Genomic DNA, 12,249 nt, shown 5'->3' with positions numbered 1-12,249 from the left:
GCACATTTTGCTCATTTTGTACCTGATTCTGCCTAGAAACTGGAAATCGCAGGAGCAGAGGAAATGGGTCTCAGGAAGAATGGTGCTGAGCCAAGCTGCCCTGTGCCTGGAAAGGGGGCCAGGAGAGTGCTAGAAACTGAGAACCAGGTGATGCCCAAAGGGACCCATCTGACTGTTTCCTATCTTGGTGTAATTTCTCTCACTTGAGTGCTTTGCCCAGAAACTTCAAGGATGTTAGATTACTATACTCATGTAACATGAAACAGGAGGATAAGCCTACATTCTGAGTAACTGACTTCCTTTTATTAAGCAGGAGGGACAAACATATTTTCCCCAGAGGCAGATAATTTGGCTTTTACTTAGTGCAGGAAGTATCTTTTTGCTAAGAAACCATTCATCAGAGCCTACTGTCAGCAGGTGGGAGCCCTGGGCTCCGATGCTGTAGCATCTCAGAGTTGGAGGGACCTAAGTGATCATCGCATTTTCCAGATGAGAAAACTAAGGTCCAGAAAAGAGAGGGTACTTCCCAGGGGTCCAGAGGCAAGTGGCATCTCTGGAGCCACAGCCCCGGTTTCCTGACTCTAAAATTGGTGTTTTCTCAGTTAATCCTAAGACTCATTAATGACACTCTTTCATGGAGGAAATGTCTAGAGTTCTGAATAATAATCAGAAGAGAAATCAGAAAATAAAAGGAGATTAAAAAGGTGACATTAAGCAATGTTGTGCTATTTCCTTTTATGGACACTTCTTAATATTATTGTCAACGTATTTTTGTCATTTTCAACCTAAATCATTTTTTGTCTCCCTATTTCAAATGCACCTGATGAAGCACCCTCCACAGACCAAGGTACTGAAGACCCCAAGAGTCTTCACCTCTTCTCAGCTGAGTTCGTAACTTCCCTGCCCCTGCCCCCTGCTTGCCTGCTGATGCGATGGTTAAAGCGCACGTCTAGCTATGATTTACAGTGTTGTCTCCCCAGACAGATTTTCTCTTTTTCTTGCTGGCATGCCGCCCTATTTCTTCTTGATTTCCTCCCTTCTGCAGGGGGATCTGACCATCTGAGCCCTAAGGCCGTGCCACGGTGTCACAGAGAGCTGTTCTCCACCTTCTATCCCCTCCTGTCCTCAGTGTTCTGGCACTGCAGCGCTCGGACCCTCCAACACCCTCCACTCGCCCAGCAGCTCAGCTCTCAGGGGGTCTGCGGTGACTGGCTCCCTGAGCTTGCTGAGAGGCAGGGGCAGTGATGAGTTCCCCTCATTTTGCAGCCTCGCTTTCCCTCCAGTCTCTGCCAATGAGCCAGGCCTGGGTACAGAGGCCCCGGGCGTCAGGAGCTGGCCCTTGGGTCCCTGCCAGAAGGCACCGCGTGTCCGCAGGTGCCCACTCAGTGATTTCTCTGGTTCACTAGCGCCCAGTGATGGGAACACGGCGGGCCATCAGGGCGCCTCCAGGAACAGGCCCTGGAGGACGAAGGAGGCTCCTCAGGCCCTGCTGCCTACAGGAGAGAGAGAAGGTGAGTGAGCGAAGCTGAGGGCCTGGGCGGATGGGTCTCGGCTGCGGGGACCCCAGGCGGGAGCCCGAGGACCAAGCGAGCGGCCGTCCTCCCCCAGTCCCTGCTCTGCGTCGGGCCCCCGCGCCTCTCGGAATCGTCTGGAGCCACGCACCTCAGAATCGAGGGGCCCTGGGGGTCAGCTCACCCAGCTGTGGCATCTCGCCTACGAGGGCGCGGAGACTGCGCGAAGGGACGTGACCTGTAGTCGGAGGCGGAGCCGGGACCGGAGCCCGGGTCCAAAGCCTCGGTCCAGCGTCATCTTTCCACACGACATCCCAGAGGTGTCTGAGGCTGCTTCTGAGCGAGCGAGGGGGCTGCGGGACGGGACACGCGCGCTGGCGGGCCCCAGCTTTGCATCCAGCCGGGGCTCAGTCCTCCTGACCTCGGTGTGGTCCTGCTCCCCGCGGAGGGAACGGCCGCTCGAGGTCGCCCCCCGGAGGCTGTCTGAGGCCGCAGGGAGGGTCCTGGGGCAGTCTGCACGGAGAGGGTCCTGGGGCGCTCTGCACAAAGCTGCGTGGTGCCGCCCGACGCCGGACACACTTCCGGGCGCAACCGACGCTCATGGCGGTCGACCACGGCCCAAGACCCAAAGCCGCCCGTGCGCAAGTGGGATGGTGCCTCCCCCAGACCAACCAGAGCGTCGGGATCTTGAAGGGTCCCTTCTTGTTCTCACTGTAAGCAGGACCCCGAGACTGGAGTGTGTGCAGAGGCGGGCAGGACGGGGGCCGGGGTTCCTGAGCCCCTGATTCAGGAGCCATGAGTGAGGCCCCTCGGGGTCCAGCGCAGAAGGCGTGGGAGCCCGGGCTCAGATGGGAGAAGTCTGGGTACAGACGAAGAAGGAGAAGAATCCCATGTTCCTATGGTTCTGTCAAAGGTGCTTCTTGTTTCAGCAAGGAAAGATGAATAGAAAAATGGGTAAAATCTAAGAGATAAAAATAACCAAAAAACATTTAAAAAAATATTCAAACTCAAACAATTTTTTTAATATATTAAAACAAAAAAGAAAACACTCCTTCATTCAATTTGGAAAAATTGAAAAAATTCTTAAAACTACTAGTAATGGGAATATTGACTGTCAAATATACTTTTTAACATTGTCAGTAAGAGGATAAAGTGGAACAACAGTTTCTAGCATGGGCAATTGGGAAAAACCCATTAAAACTTGAAAAATGCATATATGTATATATATATATATATGGAGATTCCACTTGTAGGAATTTATACAAAAGTAAGTGTTAAATAAATTTCTCAAGAGATATATATATATATATAGTCATACAAATTTATGAGGCAAATTCATTTGAACAGATATAAAATTTTTCCAAGATAATATTTAAGTGGTAAAAACACATTGGCATTGAGTGTGAAGTAAGATTCTATGTTTTAAATTAAAAATAAATATTTACACAATTTCATTTGCAAAGGAAAAGAGCTGAAATATTCTGAATTGTAGGTAGTAGTTATAAGTGAAGGGTGTGCCTATGGGTTTTTAAAAAACCTTTCATTTCTGCATTTACTTATGACCTGAAATTTTGTGTGTTTTTAGTTGAAACTTCCTGATGTGTATTAATTTTTTATAATCAGAAAAACTGTGATAGATTTAAATGAAAGTAAACATTAAAATTAAAATCCTAGAAATAATTGGGCATATTTCTCCACTAATTTTTAACCAATACAAACTCTTTCTTCCTTTAACGTGGATTCTCTGCTACTGCTACTGCTACTGCTAAGTCACTTCAGTCGTGTCCAACTCTGTGCAACCCCATAGACGGCAGCCCACCAGGCTCCTCTGTCCCTGGGATTCTCCAGGCGAGAACACTGGAGTGGGTTGCCATTTCCTTTTCCAATGCATGAAAGTGAAAAGTGAAAGTAAAGTCGCTCAGTCGTGTCCGACCCTCAGTGACCTCATGGACCCTTCCAGGCTCCTCCATCCATGGGATTTTCTATGCAAGAGTACTGGAGTGGGGTGCGATGCCTTCTCCGGTGGATTCTCTAGGAAGATTATAACCCACCACCATTCTGGATTTTCCTTTCAAGTAGCCCTGAAGATCCAATCAACTGGGCTCTTAATCTTTTCTAAGGAACCTCCTCACCCACAAGGGGCTGCTGGCCTTACCCTCCTTTTGTGACAGCTGGACTCCCGCCCTACCACTGGCTTTGGATGCTCCAGCCTCTGCCTCACGGGGACGCCGCCTCCACAGATGTGGGCACAGGAGGGCCTCAACCCCAGATCTGAAACCCCAGGTCTAAGCAAACCCAAGGCGAGCGACAGCTGGGGCTCAGAGAGCAAGAAAGGACGGAGCAGTCACACTCCTCCTGCTGATGCAGGTGCAGGGCCCTGGGGTAGGAGGTTGTGTCTACTCTGGTCCTGGAGGCCCTGAGCTCCTTGGACTTGTGATTGTGTCCTTGATCCTTCCCACCAGGCCTTCTAGGACCTCCGTTCCGGGACAATGAGGCTCCTCCGTGTTTTCCTCACCACTCTCTCGATCCTCTTCCAGGTACTGCCTGGTAAATACCAGCCACGAAGCCCTTTCTTATCATTACTTGGTTTTTCCTTCCCTAAGTCAACCATCATCAGAAAGTAAAGCTTGACAGAGCTACTAATAGGTCACTTCCACACTCAAAAGTAGGCATTGAGTGATTAGAGAATTCTTTCCAAAGCATGTTGTTGTGTCTTCATGACCTTAAACGTCTTATTGGTGGTAAACTTCTCCCTCCTCTCAATTCCCTGGAATAATCTAGATGATTTGTGAACTAAGTCAGTTGAATCACTTGGCTGGTATAACCCAGTATGAGACAAACTTCCTTTATTCAAGCCCAGACCGGAGACCTCTTGCCACACGTCACGGTGTGACCTTGAGTTCCACTGGACAAGGCTTCCATCTGACAAGCCTATGAGAGCTGGGTGGGTTTTGCATGATGGGGAGGTGGGGTGACTGGTGAGGCATATGGGGCAGTGGTTACTGACCCTGCAGTTAACACCCAGTGTTCCTGTGGCAGGAAGGGTATGTGTGTGTGTATATATATGTGTATATATATATATATATATATATATATATATGTATTTTTTTTTTTTTGGCTGTGCTGGGTCTTCGTTGCTGCATGGGCTTTTCTCTAGTTTTGGAGAGTGCAGGCTACTCTCCAGTTGCAGGGCACAGGTTTCTCGTTGCAGGGGCTTCTCACTGTGGAGCCCGGGCTCCGGAGCACAGGCTCACGGTGGTGTCTCAGGGGCTTAGTTGCTCCCACACATGGGATCTTCTCGAACCAGGTTCATCAGCAACACTGACATCTTACATCAGAACAGACAGTGAGGGATATGAGGGGGATGTTTGCTATTGGTGTTTAGCTGGGAAAGAAGGGGATCCCAGTCAGATGGTGAGACCCCCAGATTTCCTCATGGGACTTCCACGAGGCTTCATATAAATGTCTTTTCCTTTTCCAGACAGCACTAGGGTGCTCAATTTTGAAAGACCCTGCCATCTTCAGGGTGGAATCCGCCTGAAGCAAGGGACACCGAGCTGTGAGGCCTTCAGAGGACCCTGCCAGGCATTCACTGTTTGCTGCAAAATAAAGCCTAGCTGATGGAGGCAGCCCAGCTGAGGAACCCGGCGAGTGACCCTGAGCAGGTCTCCTCTTGTGCAAATAAAAGCAGACAGTTCTCATATCTACACAATCGAGTGTTTTATCATTAGGACTGATGTTGTTTTCCATGGCAGGGTAGGCAGTGGGAGGGAGACAGTTATTATGCTTTAAATTCTTACCTGGAAAATTCCATGGACAGAGGAACCTGACAGGCTACAGTCCATGGGGTTGCAAAGAGTTCTGCATGACTGAACACAAATGTTGCAACAGTGTTTTCATTCACAGAGCAAATGTGACTCTTAAGCCACTTCAGCCAGAGGCTGGAGTCCTGAGAGAGGTGCGATCATGTGGTGTCTTCCTTGTTCACGTGTCTTGTCCAAGGTGTGGCCCCGTCTGTAGTTTGCTGAGTAGGCTGCCTCTCCATACAGGTGTCACTCTCCTCCCTCTGGGGAGGGAACACGCCTTGACAGGACCACAGCTCTCTGCAGTTTACAGAGCAGGTTTAGGGTGGGAGGAGGGAGATAGGATGCATGGTGCCCAGGAAGCGGGGGACAAAGAGGAAGGACAAAAGACACAAACATTCTTCCAAAACCTGAACAATATCACGGGAAAGAGAGTGTGACTGGCATTGTGGTGATGTGACGAGGACCACTTCTATAACTGGGTCCCAATCAGTGATGAGTGGGCTTCCCTGGTGGCTCAGATGGTAAAGAATCTGCCTGCTATGAAGGAGACCCAGGTTTCATCTCTGGGTTGGACAGAACCCCTGGAGGAGGAGACAGCAATCCACTCTAGTATTCTTGCCTAGGAAATCCCATGGACAGAGGAGCCTGGTGGGCTACAGTTCATGGGGTCTGGAAGAGTCAGACACCACTGAGCAACTAACACTTTCATTTGACTTTCAATCATGAATAATTAAAGAAAATTCAGAACAGGTTAGCAGATGAACAACCAGTGTACTGTTTCTGGCTTCTTTGTTTTGCCTCAGGTTTTATTTTTTTTAATTCCTCAGCCAAAGTCACATATTTCAAGCCTCAGCATCATCATAAATTATAATAACTGGTAATGAAAGTCACTGTGTTGTTCTTTATAAAAATTATCCTGCTTATTCTTGCAGGTTTTCCATTTACAGGGAATTTTAAAATCAGCTTGGTCAATATAAAAATATTTTTAAATCTTAATTTCTAGATTATCACTAGTGTATGGAATGTCATAAGCCAATTTATCATTTTTTTTTAAATGTTTAATAATTTTCGCTGGATTCTAATCCTTGAGGAAGGAGACCAGTAGAACAGCCTGCAGTAATAAAGAATTCAGTATCAGAGTCAGATTCCTGATTCCAACTTTAATTTAACCACATACAAACTCGAACACCACACTGAATATCTCTAGTCTTATTTTTTCCCCATGGATACCATTAGGGATGATATTAGCATTGGTATAAGGTAAGACTAGTTTACTTCTGGTTGTAGGAAGGCCATCATAATCACATTCAATACGCTTCACTTGGTGGGTTCTGATTAATTGCATAAATGTAGGATGAGTAATCAGTCATCATCTTGAGATGAGAGGGAAAATACAAGAATTCTTGAGTCAGTCACTCTGATGACATTTGTTACAGAAAAATGCTTCATTCAGAATAAAGGAGATTATTTCTTATGAGAAGCCCAAGATTTTCTGGGTGAGAAAAAACTGAAATCTCACCCCCAGCTGCTGAGACTTAAGTTAGGGACGGCTCAGCCAAAGCCCAGGGACAGAGGAGAGAAACAGCAGGTTAAGGAAAACCAGGAGAAGGGTGCCTGGATGTCTGTTAGCATCACTGACGCCATCTTGGGCTCATGCAGCTCCCACCGTCCTTCTGCTGACCCTGCCCGGAACTGGCCTGTGCAGTGAATCACGTCTCTGTCGTCAGGGGCTTGTAGTTAATAGATATTGTTTAATAACCATTAGGACGAGGCAGCCTCTATGCTCTATTAGTCCCCAAATAATAAGGACAACCTTCCCTGATGTATACCCATGTGACTAGTTACCCTTTCACAAATCTTAGGAAAAGAGATTCCTATTTCCAACCCCCCACCTGTGTACACCAGGTTAGCAACAAAATAGCCCCAGTGGCTCCTCAGAGGCTCCTCAGAGGGAGGAGTGAGCTGTGAAAGCTTTGGAGTCCTGCTCTGTGAGTAAGTAAGGTGCTCCCCCCATCTTGGTAAAAAACGGACTTATTGATTATACCCAGCGGCCTCCTCATTTTTTGGTCTCAAGATGCCATCTCAGGTTGGTGAGATGTTTTCATTCCTTCTGTCCTTCATCAGGGACACTAAGCCCCTGTCCCAAACTTGTTTTGATTCAGGCTTTGGCTAAGGAGCAAAGCCCTTCGACTTTCACTTACCCTGGAACTATGCTGTGTTTTATAGCACAAGAGTCAAGAACATGAGGCTTTATCAATCATTAGACATCACCACGACCTGGACAGGGCCCTGAATCAGCAGGGTCATTCCTAGAGCACAGATAAAGCCCATTGTCAGATGCAGGGGGACCGTCTTCTGTACAAACTGAGCCAAGTGACATGCTACAATAGATCGAAGACACCTCTCGGCATCTGAAGAGAAGTGAGTCCTAAACCCTGTGATAGTTTTCCTTCTCGAAGTCCCATTCGGTTAAGTGCAGGAGTCACTATCAGAAAAATAAAAGATTGTATCTTGACTGTACTTGTGCCTGAGTTGAAGTAGTGGATGGTACTAACTCCATGAAAGCAAAATGGGAAAAACGTCATCTGAACTATTCACAGGTTCCCATAGAGTAAGTGCTCCATCAATTTTAATCATTCTTTTAGATTTTTATGTTTTTGATGTGGACCACTTTAAAATCTTTATTGAATTTGTTACCCTATTACTTCTGCTTTATGTTTTGTCTTTCTGACCACAAGGCATGTGGGATCTTGGCTCCCCAGTCAAGGTTGGAACCTATATCACCTGCACTGGAAGGCCAAGTCTTAACCACTGGACTGCCAGGGACATCTCATCTATTCATTCTTTTTTTCCCCCCCATCTATTCATTCTTATTTTTACTGTCATCATCATTGTTGTTCTCTTCTGGTCCTGCACCCATTAAGAGCTAACAAGAGAAACCCCTCCAGCTTTGCCTGGAACATTGTTAATCATTGCTCCTGTTTATGTCATGGGCTTTCGAAGTCCAGCAAATATTTTAGTTAGTACTCAGATCAGAATTGAGCACTGTCTTCCACATGCAGTAGCCCTGATTGGACCTATAAAAGAAGCTTTGGGTCGCTTTTTATTCAACCCACTGAAGTGCTGTTTGTTTTCTCCTTTCCAGGAACTTGAGAGGAGTCTCTTCTGAACCAGCCTTGAAGCTGTCTTACCTCCTCATCTTTGTTATCTTCTTTTCTCAAGTGTTCCTGGGTAAATGGTCTCTGGAATTTCCCTTTCATATCTGAGTTCAATTGCCTTTCTCCAACCTTCTCCCCTTTCAGAGAGATACCCTGGTGTCCCCAAAGCAGCTCAGGGATGCTAATGTGGGAAGAGTAGAAAAGGGAAGTTTCCCAGCCGGGTTTGCCAAAGGCCATCTGCCCTGGAGGCATAGAGAAGAAACCCTGAAATCAATGGGAAAGAATGGAAACAAACCATCACCTGCTTTCTTTAAAGTCTAATATGATGACATAGTCATAACATACATAGTCTCCTTTTTTAAACCTTCCACCTACTGACGTGTGTCTGAGCTGATAGCAGTACCTAAAGTTTACCATTTGCCTCATTCCAGAGGCATTTTGTTCCTGGCTGCAGAGCACAATAAAAGAGGAAACTTAGAGGTATTTTTTAGAAGGAGATAATTCATATAGGTAGAACCACGACATTTTGGGAAAAAACACAGATGTATATTCTGCCCCATATCTTGAGCAAGCGGTGGCAGGGATGAGAAAAGAAGGGGAGGTGGGGGTCTGAGCCCCTCTGTGATTGCTTCTCGCATCACAGAAGTGCTGAATGTCACAGGACAGCTCAGAGGGCAGTAAGATCACTTGGATGTGCGGAGCAGTGTGGTTGGTGTGGCTGAGAGGGGCTGGAGGGTCCCTGAGAGCCGGCGCCTCGCCTACTGCAGGAAGTCTCATCTTTTGCCATCATATTGTGCTTGGTGCCCAGCACCCTTCGTCCTCTGTCTCCCCTCACTCATTCCTGCAATCATCACATCACACCATGTGGTCGCTCAGTCGTGTCCAAGTCTTTGTGACCCCATGGTCTGGCCAGGTTCCTCTGTCCATGGAGTTCTCCAGGCAAGAACAATGGAGCGGGTAGGCATGCCCTCCTCCATGGGATATTCCCGACGCAGGGATCTATCCCAGATCTCTCACATTGCAGGCAGATTCTGGACCACCTGAGCCACCTAATGTAAATACACTCATCTGACCAATCATTCCTTTCCTAGGTCTCACTGCCCAGGGCTCCTCGTGCTTCCAGGGTGTTGCTCACAAAACCTGACAGATAATGAGCTAAGCGAGCAGGGGCTGGATGGATGCAATAGCTCCCTTGATGCCCACCCCCAGACCCCCGTCCTTTGTCTGCTTCTGGTCAACAAGGCGCTCTCTGCTGTGGGCCCATTGGGCACAGTCATCGATTCTGTGGCCTCACTCAGATGAGTGACCCCAAGTCAGTTTCCTCACTGGGCTAACTTTCAGTCAGAGAGAAGGGGGCATAGATTCCCTTCCTCCTCTGGGCTCTGAGGGGATGTCCTGGGTAAGAATGAAGACAGAGCTGCAGAACTCCTCATGTATGTTTCTCGGCACAGCACTAGGACATCCATGGGTCCCAGCAATGGAGAGTCCAGAAGTCAGAGCTCCTGGGCCACAGCGGCCATGATGAAGCCCAGTGAGGCATAGGTGGGCATCAGGACAGCCTCCAGGATGTGGCATAGAGCTGCCTGTGTGAGGACCCGTGATGAGCAAGCTCTCTGCTGGAAGCCAAGTGCTAGCACCTTCCCTCCAGCCTGTGGGTAGAATGAGCAGTTCAAGAAAGTGGAAACAAGGTTGATTTCCATGAGTGGGCAGAGCGGGGAGTGTGAGCGTGCCACCAGCCCTGGCATTGACCCCACAGTGCGTTGACCCCCCAGGTCAAAGCCAATGAGAGCCAGCCCTCTGACCACTCAACCTGGGCTCCAAAGCTGGTGACCTCTACTAATGCCCCAGAGTGGACAGGCTGGACTTAGAGGGTCCTTGGGGGGTCCTTGCTTATCTCCCCCACCTCCTAAGAGGCAGGAAAAGCAACTTTTTTTTTTTTTTTTTAATTTTTGGCTGCACTGGGTCTTTGCTGCTGAGCCCAAGCTTTCTCTAGTTGCGGTGACTGGGGGCTCCTCTCTAGTTGTGTTCCTCAGGCTTCTCATTGTGGTGGCTTCCCTTGTTGCTGGTCCTGGACTCTAGATCGCAGGCTCAGCCATTTGGCACATGGGGTTAGGTGCCCCGAGACATGTGGGATCTTTCAGGACCAGGGATCAAACCTGTGTCCCCTGCACTGGCAGTTGGACTCCCAGCCACTGGACCACCAGAGAAGTCCCAAACCAACCTTAGTCCTGGTTTGGAGCCAGGCAGGTTATTCCTTTTCTCTTTTAGAAACCTGTCTCCCATCAGCTGGTGCCCTATCATTCTAGGTCCTTAGCTTCAGGGTCTTGATGTTTAGATCTTTAATATTAATTGTAAGACTTATCTGAGAAACCCTGAAAGCAGGCGTATGTTCTTAGCCTGGGAATGGTGAGTGACTTTCAGAGTATTGCTGACACTTTTCAACTGTGTGGGGCATATGTGTGAGTATGTTCGCAGATTTTAGTAAATATCTGTGCTACCATCTTATCTTCAGTGGGATTCCTTGCCAGGAAATGAAAACACAAACGTACAAAATTTTAATGTGGTGTTTCCAAAAAAAAACTGATAACCCCACAATGGCACATTTCAGAGGGCACAATAACAGGCTGTAAATGTGAGTCCAAGAGAGCTGTTTATAGTCTCTGATCCTAGTTTCCAAATTACAGCATAAAATTTCTATTCACAACAAATTTTAAATTCAGCCTTTCTCCTACTGAACAAGCAAGTATAATAGAAGGGACAAAGTGAGGGAAAAGAGGTGCATAAGACAGAACACTTTCCTGGCAGTGTATTTTGGGGATTCCTGGTTGAACTGAATTATTTCTTCCCCCGGATCATGATCTCAAGACTTTCTTCCAAAAACAGACATTTTTGTTCTTTCTTTAGGTTGTAGAATGCTTAATTTGTGTGACTCTCACACAAGTGTGTGTCTGGGAAGAAAATAAATTGTCTTCATCACATGGTAAACACTTCCACTGAATGGTGGACTCATGTTTGATGGAACTTTCTAAATTAAGTAAACTGAGGAATTCACATTTAATGGATCATCCCTGAATTACATTGGAAAGCTGAAGCCTCATTCTATCGTTTTCTTTATTCATCGACTATTCTGTCAACATCTATTGAACACCTACTGTGTGCTAGAAACAGTACTGGTAGCTGAGGCTATGGAACTAAAGTCTCTTCTCTTACTCAAGTTGGGTGAATGAAGGATGTCTTCCCAGTGAAGGCCATGTGTGAGCTGAGACTATAAAAAGCGAGTACAAATCAGGCAGGGAAACTCAGAGGACAAGTAACTTAAGTGTGTTTCAGTGTGAGGAGAACAAAATATGCCAGAAAGACGACTGACACTGTGTCAGGGGTTAGTTTGAGAACCAGGCTGAGATATGATGAAACTCGAGAAAGTATGGCCAACTGGGTGAAGGACCTGAGACACTAGAGAATTTGTCCTTCATCCTTTTAACAGAGAAACACTGAAAATTTTACATGGAGGTGTGACGAGGGATGGGAACATGGAGAGACTGGGAATTCAGAGGCCACTGAGATTATCAGCAGTGACCAGAGCTGCTTCAGAAAGCAGTTTGCTGTCTCTTATGAAGTTAAGCACATGTTGACCATGTGGAAACCCATATGCCAATGGAAACACAGATATCCTTCCACAAAGGGACACAAAATCTCGGTGACTTTTCATACTATAACACGCACACACACACACTCAAAGCTCTTTCCCTCATCCATACATTTGTAGAGATATAT

At 47.2% G+C, this 12,249-nt stretch overlaps 1 protein-coding gene across 1 annotated transcript; it reads left to right on the top strand.

Annotated features, from left to right (window-relative positions):
• Positions 1-1,541: 1,541 nt before the first annotated feature.
• On the top strand, positions 1,542-9,674 carry LOC139180201 (uncharacterized). The gene is made up of 3 exons (XM_070781678.1): positions 1,542-1,567; positions 1,609-4,048; positions 4,993-9,674. Exons 1-2 carry the CDS (start codon positions 1,542-1,544, stop codon positions 2,294-2,296), a joined length of 714 nt encoding a protein of 237 aa, XP_070637779.1. The 3' UTR covers positions 2,297-4,048; positions 4,993-9,674.
• Positions 9,675-12,249: the final 2,575 nt, after the last annotated feature.

This window comes from Bos indicus, chromosome 27, assembly GCF_029378745.1.
Source record: "Bos indicus isolate NIAB-ARS_2022 breed Sahiwal x Tharparkar chromosome 27, NIAB-ARS_B.indTharparkar_mat_pri_1.0, whole genome shotgun sequence".
Lineage (NCBI taxonomy): Eukaryota > Metazoa > Chordata > Mammalia > Artiodactyla > Bovidae > Bos > Bos indicus.
The sequence above is the reverse complement of the archived record's forward strand: the minus strand, read 5'-3'. Positions and strand labels throughout refer to the sequence as shown.